This window comes from Hypanus sabinus, chromosome 17 (assembly GCF_030144855.1).
Source record: "Hypanus sabinus isolate sHypSab1 chromosome 17, sHypSab1.hap1, whole genome shotgun sequence".
Lineage (NCBI taxonomy): Eukaryota > Metazoa > Chordata > Chondrichthyes > Myliobatiformes > Dasyatidae > Hypanus > Hypanus sabinus.
Window position 1 is genome coordinate 21285863 of NC_082722.1, and position 16335 is coordinate 21302197.

The window sequence follows — 16335 nt, forward strand, 5'->3', positions numbered from 1 at the left end:
TACCTGAGTTTCAGTACTTAAGTTACAGAGAAAGGTTGAACAAGTTATGTCTTTATTCTATAGAGCGTAGAAGGTTGAGGGGGGACTTGATAGAGGTATTTAAAATTATGAGGGGGGAGAGACAGAGATGACGTGGATAGGCTTTTTCCATTGAGAGTAGGGGAGATTCAAACAAGAGGACATTGAGTTGAGAGTTAGGGGGCAAAAGTTTAAGGGTAACACAAGGGGGAACTTCTTTACTCAGAGTGGTAGCTGGGTGGAACGAGCTTCCAGTAGAAGTGGTAGAGGCAGGTTCGATACTGTCATTTAAAAAACAATTCGATCGGTATATGGACAGGAAAGGAATGGAGGGTTATGGGCTGAGGGCAGGTCGGTGGGACTAGGTGAGAGTAAGCGTTTGGTGTGGACTAGAAGAGCTGAGATGACCTGTTTCCATGCTGCAATTGTTATATGGTTATACGGTTATATGTTAAAGAAGGCAAGACAGTGTCTATAGTTCATTAGGAGTTTGAAGAGATTTGGTGTGTTAACAAATACACTCAAAAACATGTAATCATGTAACATGATTCTGACAGGCTGCATGACTGTCTGGTACGGGGGGTTGGGGAGTGCTACTGCACAGGACCAAAAGGTGCTACAGAGGGTTGTAAATTCAGTCAGCTCCATCTTGGGTAATAGCCTACAAAGTAATCAGGACACGTTCAAGGAGCGGTGTTTCAGAAAGGTAACATCCAATATTAAGGACCTAAAGCAGCCAGGGCATGCCCTTTTCTCACTGTTACCATCGGGTAGGAGGTACAGAAGCCTGAAGGCACACACTCAGCAATTCAGGAACAGCTTCTCCCCTTCTGCTAACCGAGTCCTAAATGGACAGTGAACCCGTGAACACTACCTCACTTTTTTTTAATATATATTATTTGTTATTGTACAATTTTTAATCTATTCAATATACATATACTGTAATAGATTTATTTATTATTATATTATTGTTTTTTCTTCTTCTGCATTACGTATTGCATTGAACCGCTGGTAAGTCAACAAATTTCATAACACATGCTGGTGATAATAAACCTGATTTTGAACAATATCTCTGAAGATCTATCCTGAATTCATTAATTATAAATACTTTGAAATGTTCTCTGCATCAGCCTCCTTTACCTGTGAAATCTTCTTTCTTCTGTCTTGATTACAATTAGAAGCAACTGTTGGGAAAGTTTCATCCTCTATCATGACAGTGTCCCGGCGATACTCTGATGTTGACCTATGAAACAGATGACAGGATACAAAGTAAAACAAAGTGATATATAGACAGTCAGTGGTAAGATGCAAGATTTTTCACACTAGTAAAGAGGGAAATGACAAATAAATTTACCTTGTTGTCTGATGGTTATCTATGTAAACATGTAACCTGACACATTCAATCCGGTGTCTGGTCTAACTTTACTGATAAGCATAAATCAGCCAAGCATCCTTTTGCTGCTGACTTTGTTCAATGCTGTTAGTATTTCTGAGTCTCGATCTCACAAGCTGTATTATAGAGTCCAACTACTGATGTTAGGCTAACAGGTTGGTGTTTCCGAGTTTTCTCTCTTCCCATCTACAAAAGTCTATCTTGCCATTTCTATCACTTCCCATTTAGGTATCTCACTGTATTGTTCTTCTGATGTACGCAAAATCTCAAGCACTTAGGAAACAGAATAAAATCAGTTCTCCTACACCCTACCATGGTTCCCAGTATATTTTTCATAACAGCTTTTGATTGCAGAAAACATCTAACAGCTCCAAATTTTAAAAATATCTGCTTCCTGGCCCAGTACCAATATTGATCTAAGGAATATCACGTATACCGAATCAGGCATTCACTATAAACATGTCCTCAGATTTAAATGTACTTGAATTCCAATAAGCCTATTTAAAAGAATACTTTGTTGTAAAAAATATACACCCAATTTCAATAATACATCTAACTGCAGGGTTATAGTTAGATAATGTGAGCAAATTAAGATGTTGCTTGCTGGTATAAATAAATATTGTACATGAAGACTCAACTTGGTGGTCTATGTTCGATATGGAGGGGCCACTACACTGGGTTGAAAAGAGCTGTCGAATGCTGCAAACCCAGCCAGCTCCATCATGTGGCACTCACCTCCCCAGCATCGAGGACATTTTCAACACGTGATGCCTCAAAGAGGAGGCATCCATCATTAAGGATCCCCATCACCCAGGACATGCCCTCTTCTCATTGCTACTATCCAGGGGGAGGTACAGGAGCCTAAAGACAAACACTCAACGTTTCAGGAACAGTTCCCTCTCCTCCACTGTCAAATTAATTTGAATGGATTTGATTTAATGTAAATTAACATAATGCTATCTTATGGACTTATTCTAACAATTCTTTTAAAATGATTATCAATTTAGTTTTGGATGCTGAGACAAGTTAGAACGAGTAATTATTCATTTGTTACTGACCCATCTGTTGAGGTGCTCTCAAAGTGAACGTGAGTATTACCCTTTTGATGAGATGCCGCATTATTAGTATTCTGGAAAACAGAAGGGTTACCATACCACTTGAGCTTCCGTTTTTAAAAAAAAATACAATCTTCACTACAGACATGCTTCTTTCAAAGTGGTCCAGGTAGAAACACACATTTTTGCCAATAAGCTTTTCATTACTGGTCTCTCGGGATGGAAGCAAAACGTTTCATCACTACAACCAAGGGTTAAAGATTACACAATTAAAGATAAAAATGGCAGAATTTCAGTATTGTTTAATATTTAATGATAAATACACGCTAGGATTGGTACAAATTTGTTAAGTCATAAACCAAGCCTGCTAAGCTCAAAGTTAAACTGTCAATCGTAAGAAGCACATGTGTGAAGGGCTGACATTGGGTGCAACTTGTCCAGATTAAAGAATATTTGCCCTTGAAACTGAATTTTCACCAAGTCATTATCTTTAGAAATGGCATAAAGGGGATAAAAGTAATTTGTCCAATTCAAATTGTTATACTGGAAAGTAACTGTCAATATTTGAACATTAAAGTTCAAGTTCAGAACCAGTAACTGCTTTATCAATAGCCAAATTCTGAAAATAAATGTACATCATGCAATTTCAGCCAATGATAGTGTTTCCTCAGATAGAGAAAATTACTTTTATTCTGTTTAATTTCCTTTGGCCACTTCCTCCAAGAAGCTTATCCAATTTACTTTTAAACTGAGTTACAGGTTGTACAAGAGAAACTTTTTATCTTGCCTTTAAATGGTTGATCTCTAATATTAAAACCTTTTATTATTCAATTCTTAACCATTGATGCTTCTACTTTATTTTCAACTGACATCTCAAGCAGATTGCCTATTATATTGTTTTCAAGGAATACAAGTAATGAAAATAGTGTATACAAGAAATTCTGCAGATGCTGGAAATCCAAAGCAACGCACACAAAATGTACACAACTCAGCAGATCAAGCAGCTTCTACAGAAATGAACAAACAGTTGATATTTCGAGCCAAGGCCCTTCTTCAGGACTAGAAAGGAAGCGGGAAGATGCCAGAATGAAAATGTAGGGAAGGAAAAGGGAAAAGGTCAAGCCCGGTGGAATTCAAGGTCCTGGGTTTGTTGGAACTCAAGTTGGCAGTGGAATCCAAGGTCCAGTGCTGCCTGGGTTCGTTGGAACTGGAGTTGGCAGTGGAGTTTGAGGTTTGGTACTGCCTGGGTCCGTTGGCAGTGGTGGAATCTGAAGTTTGGTGTTGCCTGGGTACATTGGAACCGGAGCTGGTGGTGGAATCCGAGGTCTAGTGCCACCCAGGTTTGTTGGAGCTGGAGTTGGCAGTGGTGGACTCCAAGGTCCAGTGCTGCCTAGGTTTGTTGCAACCTGAGTTGGGATTTGGCAGTGGTGGACTCTGAGGTCCAGTGCTGCCTAGGTTTCTTGAAACCTGAGTTGGGAGTGGTGGAGTCTGAGGTCTGGTGCCACCTGAGTTCGTTAGAACTGGAGTTGGTGGTGGAGTCTGAGGTCTGGTGCTGCCCAGGTTCATTGGAGCTGGACTTGGTGAGGATTGTATCCCCAGAATGGAGGTGTCCAGGGCTGTAGGAACCGGGATCTGAGTCGGCGGGATCTGCGGTCTGGAGTACGGAGATCTGATCCTTCCTGGAAGTGAGGAAGGCAAAGAACTGGCAGTTGAAGAAATGGATATGGTGGAGGATGAAATGTTGGACAGGTCCATGGTAGGTGAAGGAGAAAGAGGCCTGCAGCTTTGGTAGAGACTGAGACAGGACCTGCAGGTACCTCTGCAGAGTGGAGAGGGTTTATGTGACAAATAGACCTGTTTCAGATTTTATCTTTTTGTACAATCACCTTTAAATATGCTTGCCAATCTCATCCCCTGAAAACTGTATCATTTAGGACATACTCTAATATCTTTTCATAACATGGTCCTTATATGGCCATTAACAAACATATCACCTTCACTTGCAACAATGCTCATATTAAAAAAAGTCTCGGCATTGATACTGTGGGTCACTAATACACATACTAAGCAAACCTAAAAAGCAACGAATTTACCCGGCTATTTTCCCAAAATCAACTACGACTACTACTATGTTGACTCAGGCCTAGGGGGGCAAATCAACACTTATCTCTTACGTAGCAACTTATCAACTCCGTTTGAAACCTGATAGAGATACCCTGAAGTAAAAGAGAATTACTCTAATCGTTCCTCAGTCAACATCACTTAAATTTATTATTCAACCACAATCTCAGTGCTGATCTCACCATTGTACAAGAAACTTGCCATGTAAACTCTTTTGAACTCTCCTCCCCACACTATCACCTTAAAGCAATCCCCCTTAGCATTTAATATTTCCACTCTGAAACAAAGACTGTTGAAGGGTCTTGGCCTGAAACGTTGACTGTTTAAATCCTTCTATAGCTGCCACCTGACCTACTGAGTTCCTCCAGAACTTTGTGTGTTGTTCAGGATTTCCAGCAACTGTAGACCTCCCTTATGCTTCTGACTATCTAAATTATCTATGCTTCAATTGGTTTATTATTGCCCCATGTACTAAGATACAATGCAACACTTTTGCTTCAGTGCCATACGAACACGTCATTCCATTCAGACCGCATACTTCAGTCAGGTCTTCCCTTCAGCCTCTGACAGTACAAAAAAAAAGTCCAAGCTTGTTCATCCTCTCCTTACAGCTGATCTCTTTAATCCAGACAACATCCTGGTGAACTCTTCTGTACCCTGTTCAAAGCCTCTACATCTTTCTTGAAATGAGGCAAGCACAACTGCACATAAATCTCCAAATTGTAGCACACCAGCTGCAAAATGACTTCACCACTTTTACACTGAACACCACTACTGATGAAGGCAAATATGTCATGCCTGCTTTATCACCTTCTTACGATAGGTGCCACTTTCAGGGAACTATGAACATACTCCAAAATGTCTCTGTATATCAATGTCGTTAAGAATCCTCCTAAAAATTCTACACCTTCATCTTACGTGCAAACTCCCAAAGTGTAGCACCTCACATAGGTCCAGCTGAAGGTCCACCCATCATTTCTCTGACAATATTCCTGACTGGTTAAGATCCTGCTGAATCATTTGTCAACCTTCCTCATTGTCCAACACTGGAGCACAGATGTACTTGTTACGAAGGATGAACAACTCTGATGGGCAGAAGGGTGCAGAGTTGCCCCCCCTTTTGGAGTATCGCAAACTGTTACTATTTCGATGCTGCTAACGAGACAGTAAGAGAGACAAAAGAAAACAGGACAGGACATCTGTTGCTGATAACAGCCTGAGAGAGAGTTATATTTATCCGAAAGACTTATGGCTGCGGAGAGGGCTGTTTATGTGGTACCATCCTGCTCATTAAAATTCCTCAGTGGACAGCCAGAGTGGGCTGGTTTGATTGGCTAAGCCATTCAAACCTGATTGACACCTGAGACGCCGTGAGTGGGGATAAAAGTGAGGTCTGGGGTGACACCCCTCAAACGCACCAGGAGACACACTAGTGAGCATCAGAAACCCACGAGAAAGTGTGGGGCATCGGAGAGCGAACGAAGGATCGGTCAATTTTAACTCATAGTGTTTATAGCGAGGCCGGTGAGGGCTTGTGTGTGTGTCCACCCTTGCCTGGGTGACGAGTCCACCACGGAAGAACTGTCTAGCTAAAGGACAGAGGGGTCATGCTTGAATGGCCACAACAACACATCGACGGATCAAGATCGTAAAGGAAGGTTTGCAAGACAATAGCTGTCACTGTTTGATCGCCCTCTCCCTCTCTCTCTCTTGCTCTCTCTCTCCAACAACTGCAACACATCGACCAACAACTACCTCAGCCTGCATGAACGGAACTGAACTTTATATTTCCATGTGACAATTCATTATCCCCTAGACAATGATAGAGCTTGTTTATTATTGATTATTATTATACCCACACTTTTAGGCTTAGTATTGCTAACGTGTATTATCAGTATATTTGCATTGATATTGATTTGTATATTTTACTAATAAACACCGTTGAAAATAGTACCACCAGACTCCAACGGATATTTCTATCTTTGCTGGTAAGACACCCAGTTACGGGGTACTTAACAAATTGTACATGTTGTCATGTCTCTTAGCATGATGTCTCAATGCTTAGTAGACCTCCACATTACCACTTTTTACTTTTACTCAAATCTGCCTAGACTATTTATATCCTAAATTCCAGCCCATGTCATTTTATTAGATAGAATCTATTAACTTCTATTCATTTCTCTACATACAAAATACTTCCTGTTTCTGCCACTCTCTCAAGATTCACAATTCACTGTCAATATCTTAATCAGCTTAATCTGAGAACATAAAGTTTTCTAAACAGGTGCAGGACAGTATCAGAAATTATAAAATGCACATATCACTTATAGAAAACTGACACCTTGCTACCTGATTAGATTTCCAATGTAAAGCTTCTATGTCATGATCATTTTGTGGTGAGACTTTCGACACTCGCTGCTCACGGCGGAAAAGTATATATTCATAAGTGCTTATTTGTTTCCACACTGTCAGAAAAAGAACATATCCAAGTTATGTGCCACCTGCAAATTCTACACTGAACCTCTAACAACATCTTGCAAAATGAGTAATAATATTAAATTAATTTTGCATGTTAGTTGTGGGCTTTGTACATAAATGAGAATCAAATTTAGAAGTAAAATTTATTAAGATAACAAACTGAAAAATATATGTAAAATGCTTTTGATACTTTAGAAAATCAAAATATATTTTTTAATGCTGAACACCATTAGAACCGTCTTTTATCATGAAAACATTGAGAAGTTTATCTGATAAATGCTAAAACGTTCATTTTTGCTACTATGCAATATATCAGTGGTTTTGGATGCATGTACTGTTTCTGCAATTAGGTGGAATATTCACAAGATATTTTCCAGTTATATGCTTCTGGATGGAGAATTGGCACACATGCATGTGGTACATCTTGATAAAAAAAGGCAACTCTGGCCATAATTTAATGGACAGAAGAAACACATGCAAAACATGTCAGCCATCAGTAAAACAGACACCCAGAAGAGATTGTGCAGGTGCTGAAAATCTAGAACAATGCATTCAAATGCTGGAGGAGGTCAGTAGGCCAGGCAGCATCTTGGAGTGGAACAGATGGTTGATGTTTCAGGCTGAGACACTTCATCAGGATTAGATGTGGGGGTGGGAAGAAAATAGACAGTAAAATAGACAGTACACCAAATGCGATTAAATGAGTACAATATATAAAGGTTACTATAACTAAGTGATTAATAACGATACAGTATATATGAAGAAAAAAAAAGAAAAGACGCCAAACTTATCAAAGTCCAAACCACTTCGTGCACAACCATTGGAGCTCAATTACTGAAGTCTTCTGGCTACCATTCGATCTCCTCCGAACTCCTCGAATCGCAGTTTAGGACCATCCGAATTGGTCAACCAAGCATATCTAGCTTCATCTCCTCTCCTCGGGGTATCTCCTGGCCTTGGACCCCAACTTAGGGTCCGTTCCTTGCGCAGTTTACAGCATCGCATCCTCTCTCTCTCAACCCCTCGCGCCGATCTCCCCAAAAGCCCGCCAACAATAGCTTACAGACTCAGAAGAAAGAACAACATTAATCCCAATTGGTTTACAAAGGAATACAACTCTTGTTATCAGTAAATTTTAACCCAAACAAGCTTCCAGCACACTCTCGCAACAAAGAAGCATTCCTACTTTTAACAAAACAAAGAAGCCATTTTGATTACATACACAGTAACAAAGAAATAGAAGGAATCCCCTTTACACTCTCCCCCCACCAAATAAAAGTCATGTCCTCATGACTTAAATAACTCGCCACCTCTCCTGCCAACACACCCTAACCCAAGCACAAACAGTGACATCTCCTCCCCACACAGTAATCCTCACTCCCTGTTCCTCAGGCGCTACATAGGCTAACTATCTGGGAGTTCCCTAATCCTTCTGAGACCTCCATACCCCCTCACCTAAACCCTTCAGGCTCGGACACAACTGGGGATACCTCGGGCCCACTACCAACTCCTCTCTCAACTTCTCACTCATGCCCCCCACTGCACACAGCTAACCCTCCCCACTACACCTGACTCAGTGGGAGAAGGGCCAAAGGTCTCTTCCTCAATCGAGGGAAAGTCAGCAAAAGGCAGCATGTACCACACATCCAGCACATTATCCATCGAATCTGTATTCTTCCTCATTTCTGCGATCAGTAGCTGCTGTTTGATCTTCTCCAAACGGAAACACGTGGCCTGCACTGCTCCTGCAGTCTCTTCAGCCTCCTGCAATTGAGATATCAGCTTCTTCTCTGGCCCCTGCAACTCTCGCCACAGGCTCAGCAGTTCTGACTCATGCATCCCGGCCATCTCAATCTGGGATGCAGTTACCCCAACAGCTTCTTCCACCCCGACCTGAACAGCAGCAGTTCAAGATTGGTCAGCCTCCAGTTCAGTATTCACTGCACTTCTCTCCAGCTTTTTCTTCCTCATGACTTCTTCCAGATCAACCGTCTCCAGTCTTTCCATCTTCATTTCAAACTTGATTCCGTAGAGACAGTCACTCACTAGCTGCGACCTTCGCCAGCCCTGGCACGAGTCCAGAAAACACTTTAACTCTGTCGTTCTCAGCCGCTCCTGCAACGACCTCACTTCATATTCTCCTGAGGCAAATCCAAATACCAAGTGATCATCCACATATGCCAAAACTCCAAACGCCGCCACATCCCCCATGGTCTTCCACATGCCCCGCGGGAAGGTTGCAAGGGCTCCGGATATGCCCTGTGGCATCTTTTCGGACTGGAAGACTGCCAGGAAACTTATAACGGCTGTCTTCTCCTTGTCGGCCCCATCATCGGGATCTGGCAACATCCACTCCTCAGATCCAGCACCTTAAATCATTTCATACCACTCAGATAGGCCATCGCCTCTTCGGCCCTCAGGGCCATATTCTGGTCACTGACAGTGTGCCTCTTCAGCGCAATATAATCCACACACACGCTGCCTACGTCTTCCATGGCTGTCGGGGCCAGTCGTCGCAACCTCTCTCTCACCGATGTGTCTTCAGCGGTCAACTCCCCTCCCTCGTAGTATTTCGCAGTGTTCACTAAGAGGGTCTCACCCTTAGATACTTCCCCCAGGCCGTACCACAACCGGCTATTGTTTGAATTCGGTATCGGCCCAATGCCTTTACACACGTCCGCACAAGCAGCTCGAAACTCTGGGTGCATCGACAATGCCTCCAAACAGCTCTCACCCGCCTCCTCTGGGCAGGCCCCCAAGCGCACCAGCAGGATATTGGTTCTCTCCAGAACTGAAACGCTGCCTGCCTCCTGCCTCAACAGTGTCCGGACACATCAGCATTAACGATTCACGAACCTCAGTCACCTCCACATTTGCCTCTAAGAACTCCATTTTCACTGACCAACAAACGTCGTCTGGATAATCACCCCAAATCTCCAGTGCCCTCAATGTCATCAAGGGTAAATGCTTCCAATAACGGTTATAAAACAAACTGTACAGCAACTTAACCGGCGCCCCGGTGCCGAGGATGGCTTTAACTTGACTTCCATCCATCCATAACAACACCTGTGCGCTTGGTCCCTCTAAGCCTTCAGGAATAGGGTCTGTTCCTTTCGGGAGTTCCTTGGTACATTGCTGGGAACATGCTCCCCCAGAGACCCTAAGCCATTTCCCCACTGGGCTGCCTCCAAGTTTCCTGACACGTCTCGGATCAACTGAACAACTGAGGGAGGAGCTGATCCCCTTGACAGATCCGCTTGGCACCGCAAGCTATTTATCTGCCCCCCTAGCCAAAAGGGATACCCTAAAAACTTCCCACCAATCTCCTGCCACAGATAAGCCCCCCAGCTGCAGCATTTGACTTCCAGCCGAACCACACGCATTTTCCCACACTTTCACATAACTTACAGCTGTCACCCAGAGGTAATTGTACCCGACAGTTCTAACAACGCCACCAGCCCGCCTACTCCAATCCCTGTCGCTTTCCCTCAGCCAAGCACTGCCACTCACCCAACAACTGAGAGGTCTCAGCCCACACCTCCGCCCCTTTAGGGATGGACATTACAAAGAAAAAGAAGAAAGCCCCTTTACAATGGTATAAAAAATACATGCTTTTCCATATCCATCACATCATTTTCCCTAACTTCTGCCCTCTTCAACATGATCCGAGCACTAGGCACATCTTTACCTCTCCCAGCTCTCCATTTTCTACAGGGATCTCTCTCTACGTGACTCCCTGGGGCACTTACTCCTCCCAACTCATCTTCTTCCTGGCACTTATGCCTGCAAGTGTGACCAGTTCTACACTTGCCCCTACACCTCCTCCCTCACCTCAATTTAGAGCCCCAAACAGTCCTTCCAAGTGAGGCGACGTTTCACCTACAAATCTGTCAGGATCAGCTACTGTATCTGGTGCTCCTGGTGAGAGTCGATGTAGACTGAGTGGCCACTCGATGAGCACTTTTGCTCCATCTGCCGCAAAAAGATGGGATTTCCCCTTGGGCAGACATTTCAATTTGATTTCCCATTCCCATTCTGACATGTCAGACCATGGCCTCACATACTGTCATGAAGCCACTCTCTGGAGTGGAGAAGCAACAACTTATATTCCTTTTGGGTATCCTCACCAGATGGCTATAGAGGCCAAGTCGATGGACATATTTAAAGTGTAGATTGATGGTTCTTGATTAGTCGGGGCAGCAAATGTTATGGGGAGAAAGCAGGAAAATTGGGTTGAGATGGAAAATAAATCAGTGATGATACAAAGGCAAGCAGACTCATTAGCTGAATGGCCTAATTCTGCTTCTCTGTCTTATGGTCTTCAATTACTATATTTTGATTTCTATAATACATCAATTTCTTATTTGAAAAAAATTCAATCTCAGAATGTCCACTTTGTTAATAATGAACTGGCTTTGCAATCTGAATACAACCAAGAGCTACAGAACTATGAAACATAAATGATCTGATGGTCAATTGAGTGTGTATGAGAAGAGCACAGGCCATTTCTATTTACCTTCATTTCTACATTCTTTGAATCTGTTCCAAAATTTGAACCTTTCCTGTCAGAATCAGGAATTATTAACTGTCTTTGATCAGGCATCAAACTTCAAGATTAGTTTTGTTTGTTCATTCACTTATTCTGTGCTGTGTCATATGACCTGTGGGATCATAATCTTTCTATGACCACAATTGTTCCTGGTAAATTTTTCTACAGACATGCTTTGCCATTGCAACCTTCTGGGCAGTTTCTTTACAAGACAGATGACCCCAACCATTATCAATATTCTTCAGAGGTTGCCTGGTGTCAGTAGTCACATAACCAGGACTTACAATATGCACCAGCTGCTCATATGACCTTCCATCACCTGCTCCCATGGCTTCATGTCACCCTGATCTTGGAGTGGAGGGGGGGGTGCTCTAAGCAGGTGCTACACCTTGCCCAAGGATGACCTGTAGACTAGCAGAGGCAAGGAGAACATTACACCTTCTTTGGTAGAGACAATTCTCCACCCTGCCATTCATCTAGATTAGCAATCCAGTTAAATATTACATTTATGCTGCCCTCTGGGTGAGATTAACAAAGTACCCATCTTCCTGTCAATTATTTCATGAAAAGAAATGCAAGGTTGGAGGTCTGCACCCTTGAGGCAGAACAGAAGTGGTAAAACTAAAACTATGGAACAGTAACCTGCTGCTGTTAATTACAAGGAACAGTCCAGGAAAACCAACCTTCTATTTAAAAAATGGAGTTCTCTATTGGGAAAGTAGGATTAGTCTGCTCGACTATGGTTAAAACCATACGCTAAGCCTATTTTATCGTCAGTCATATTTTCTATGACCTGTCAAAGTAGAAACCTTCCATCGTACAGAACGGATCAAGTTCAACTTTTAAACAATCATTTGCTTGTAACACAATCTTTAAGACATAATTTAAAGAGGTCTGAATTTCTTTTTTAAAAAAGCAGTATACTAACGGTGAATCTTACAGACATTAAAACGGGAGCAGACCATTCTGTACATTACTTACTGATGTAGAAGTGGAAGAACAGAAGATCGCACAAAACTATCAGTGCAGTCACACTTAGTCCAATAGTCACCACAGCGAGAACAAGAATAGTAGTTGCATTTGTATGAATGGAAAAATATGGCAGAAATACAAGCCAGGTATTTGTGTCATTTACAACTGTTGGAATAAAGAGTACAAGTTTAAACTTGATTTAAGTTCCACCAGTTCTTTCCCAGTCTACCTTTTTTTTAAAAAAAAAGGCGTAAAGTATAATTCTGAAGATTCAGAGCAGCGGAACCTCTTTTGATAATCAGACTGCCTGATTCCATAAAACAACTTATACTGGATTTAAGCCCTTATCGTTTCTTTTGTGAAATGCGCTTGGTGTATAAAATTATCAAACTTAATCTACACTGCACATCCTTTTATCCACACTTCTACAAACATAACTAAAGATTTCAAGCTTTTTGAAAGATCAATGACTTTCCAATTTTTATAAAGTACATAAAGTGATAAAATAATTCCAACAGAGCAAGAAAATCAGTGGGACTTAAAAATGTTCAAAGAAAGTAAATACACTAACATGATATAAGATTTTTAGTCACTGTGGGGGGTATACACTGTATACACCAAAACACAATAATATTTCTGTAACTGTGGGGAGGGTAGACTGTATACACTAATATGAAAAAATATTTCAATTTTCTGTTTAGAGTCAAGGAATTATTAACTATGAGAAATAACTGAGTATAAAAATACTAAAGAATTAATAATGTAGTGTTCTTGCACATAATTGCATGAAAGCCAGAAACTCCTATTGCCTGAGATAATATGGATCTTCAAGACACACTTAAATCAAGATCCAAGTGTATTGATTACCATTAATATTTCAAATCACATTTAGACAAAATATTAACATAATTAAGAATTTCAATTCAGGATTTTAAATATTTATTTACAGTAATTATTCAAATTATCAAGTCATTTGAACTAAGTGTTTAAAAAACCTTGAACTGATACTGATTTTTGAATGTTTAATCCTATGGCAAAGTAGAACTGTTGCATCTCGCAAATACAAGCAAATTGGAGTTCATCAAGAAGACAGCCTGTTCAAAACCTCATTTATTGTGGGGAAAAAAGTTGGAAAATAATAAATATGCATTAGAATCGACGAACAAACTGTTTTTTTCCCAAATCTGTAGCTGGTGAATACAGGCAACCCTATGTTATTTGGTTGGGACGTGGTGGAGATAGGGTTCTGCTCCTAGAAAACAATCCATATGTCTATGCTACATAATACAAAGCCACATTATAACCATAGAACAATTACAGCACAGAATCAGGCCATCTCGGCCCTTCTACTCCGTGCCGACGCTTACTCTCACCTAGTCCCACTGGCCCGCACTCAGCACATAACCCTCCATTCCTTTCCTGTCCATATACCTATCCAATTTTACTTTAAATGACAATACCGAACCTGCCTCTACCACTTGTACTGGAAGCTCATTCCACACAGCTACCACTCTCTGAATAAAGAAATTCCCCCTCATGTTACCCTTAAACTTTTGCCCCCTAACTCTCAACTCATGTCCTCTTGTTTGAATCTCCCTACTCTCAATGGAAAAAGCCTACCTACGTCAACTCTATCTATCCCCCTCATTATTTTAAATACCTCTATCACGTCCCCCCTCAACCTTCTACGCTCCAAAGAATAAAGACCTAACTTGTTCAACCTTTCTCTGTCACTTAGGTGCTGAAACCCAGGTAACATTCTAGTAAATCTTCTCTGTACTCACTCTATTTTGTTGATATCTTTCCTATAATTCGGTGACCAGAACTGTACACAATACTCCAAATTCGGCCTCATCAATGCCTTGTACAATTTTAACATTACATCCCAACTCCTATACTCAATGCTCTGATTTATAAAGGACAGCATACCAAAAGATTTCTTCACCACCCTATCCACATGGAATTCCACCTTCAGGGAACTGTGCATCATTATTTCTAGATCACTCTGTTCTACTGCATTCTTCAATGCCCTACCATTTACCATGTAAGTCCTATTTGGATTATTCCTACCAAAATGTAGCACCTCACACTTATCAGCATTAAACTCCATCTGCCATCATTCAGCCCACTCTTCTAACTGGCCTAAGTCTCTCTGCAAGCTTTGAAACCCTACTTCATTATCCACAATGCCACCCACCATAGTATCATCTGCGCATACTTATTAATCCAATTTACCACCCCATCATCCTGATCATTAATGTATATGACAAACAACATTGGACCCAATGCAGATCCGAGGCACACCACTACTCACCGGCCTCCAACCTGACAAAGTTATCCACAACCACTATCTAGCATTTCCCATCCAGCCACTGTTGAATCCATTTTACTACTTCAATATTAATACCTAACGATTGAACCTTCCAAACTAACCTTCCGTGCGGAACCTTGCCAAAGGCCTTACTGAAGTCCATATAGACAACATCCACTGCTTTATCCTCGTCAACTTTCCTCGTAACCTCTTCAAAAAATTCAATAAGATTTGTCAAACATGACCTTCCACACACAAATCCATGTTGACTATTCCTAATCAGACCCTGTGTATCCAGATAATTATATATACCATCTCTAAGAATACTTTTCATTAATTACCCACCACTGACGTCAAACTGACCGGCCTATTATCTGCATAAAGGACTGAGAGATGAATAGAATTGCTTATATCTTTCCCATCCCCACCATACATGAATTTCTTAACAGTAAGTTCTTAGTCCGCATCGGATTTCAGGGTGACGCTTATGAATTCTGCAAGGTAGAGTTTCCATTACCCAAACCGAACTAACAAGTGGTACCTATATGGGGCTGGAATGCACTCATTACTTTTGTAAACATAATGGTCTAAATTTAAAGTGACCAACCACAGAACTCACTGCTCCTCTCCAAGAAATATTTCCATAAGAATCAGAATCAGGTTTAATATCACTGGAGTACATTGCAATACATCATTATACAATTATAATTGACATGAGGTATATATACAGTACTGCACAAAAGGCTTTGTATTTATAACTATCTAAATAGGGTGCCTAACACTCTTGGACACGGCTGTACCTGTCAACGTGGAGTGCTGAGCAAACTTGTAAATCTGCAGGAGCAAAGGATACTGGAAAAGGTGAGGGGGGAGCACTGCAGGCAGGGTGTGGTACAGGTGGCAGTGCAGGAGTGCTGGGGCAGGGGTGACATGGCTGCAGACATACCCAGCCCTGAGACACTGGACAAGGTCACTTGATCCCAAACAATTGGTTTTTGATTATTACAGGACATCTCCCTCATGCTTCCTGCTCTCTCTCCTCTCTCCCCTCCCATTTTCCTAAACATGATACCCCTCTTCCTGTCCCCTTCCCACTCTCAGTCCACAGTAGGGACTCACGTCAGAATCAGGTTTGTCATCACTTACATATGTCATGAAATTTGTTATTTTTGGGGCAACAGTACAGTGCAATATACAAGCTTACTACAGTACAGACACCCGAGCTATACACATGTGCCTAAGACTTTTGCATTGTACTGTAGTAAGTATATCTCTCTGTCTCGCTACCTATATAATTAAATTACATAAGTACTGTAAAAAGTGAGGGAGGGTCCTTGGATTCATTGTTCATTCAGAAATATTATAACGAAGGGAAAAAAGCTGAAACATTGAGTGTGTATCTTCAGTGTCCTGTACCTCCTTGATGGTAAAAATGATA

General features: G+C 41.5%; 1 protein-coding gene across 5 annotated transcripts in view; it reads right to left on the reverse strand.

Annotated features, from left to right (window-relative positions):
- LOC132406727 (palmitoyltransferase ZDHHC1-like) overlaps positions 1-16335 on the reverse strand; it is a 54225-nt gene that overhangs the window by 14760 nt on the left and 23130 nt on the right. For 4 of the 5 annotated variants that reach the window (XM_059992638.1, XM_059992637.1, XM_059992635.1 and 1 more), the window contains exons 6-9: positions 12596-12751; positions 6937-7052; positions 2470-2540; positions 1159-1261 (exon numbers count right to left, since the gene is read on the reverse strand). In XM_059992638.1, the coding sequence (XP_059848621.1) occupies positions 1159-1261; positions 2470-2540; positions 6937-7052; positions 12596-12751 (446 nt within the window). The remainder of the gene's footprint in view (positions 1-1158; positions 1262-2469; positions 2541-6936; positions 7053-12595; positions 12752-16335) is intronic. The other variant, XM_059992639.1, reaches the window with a different exon arrangement.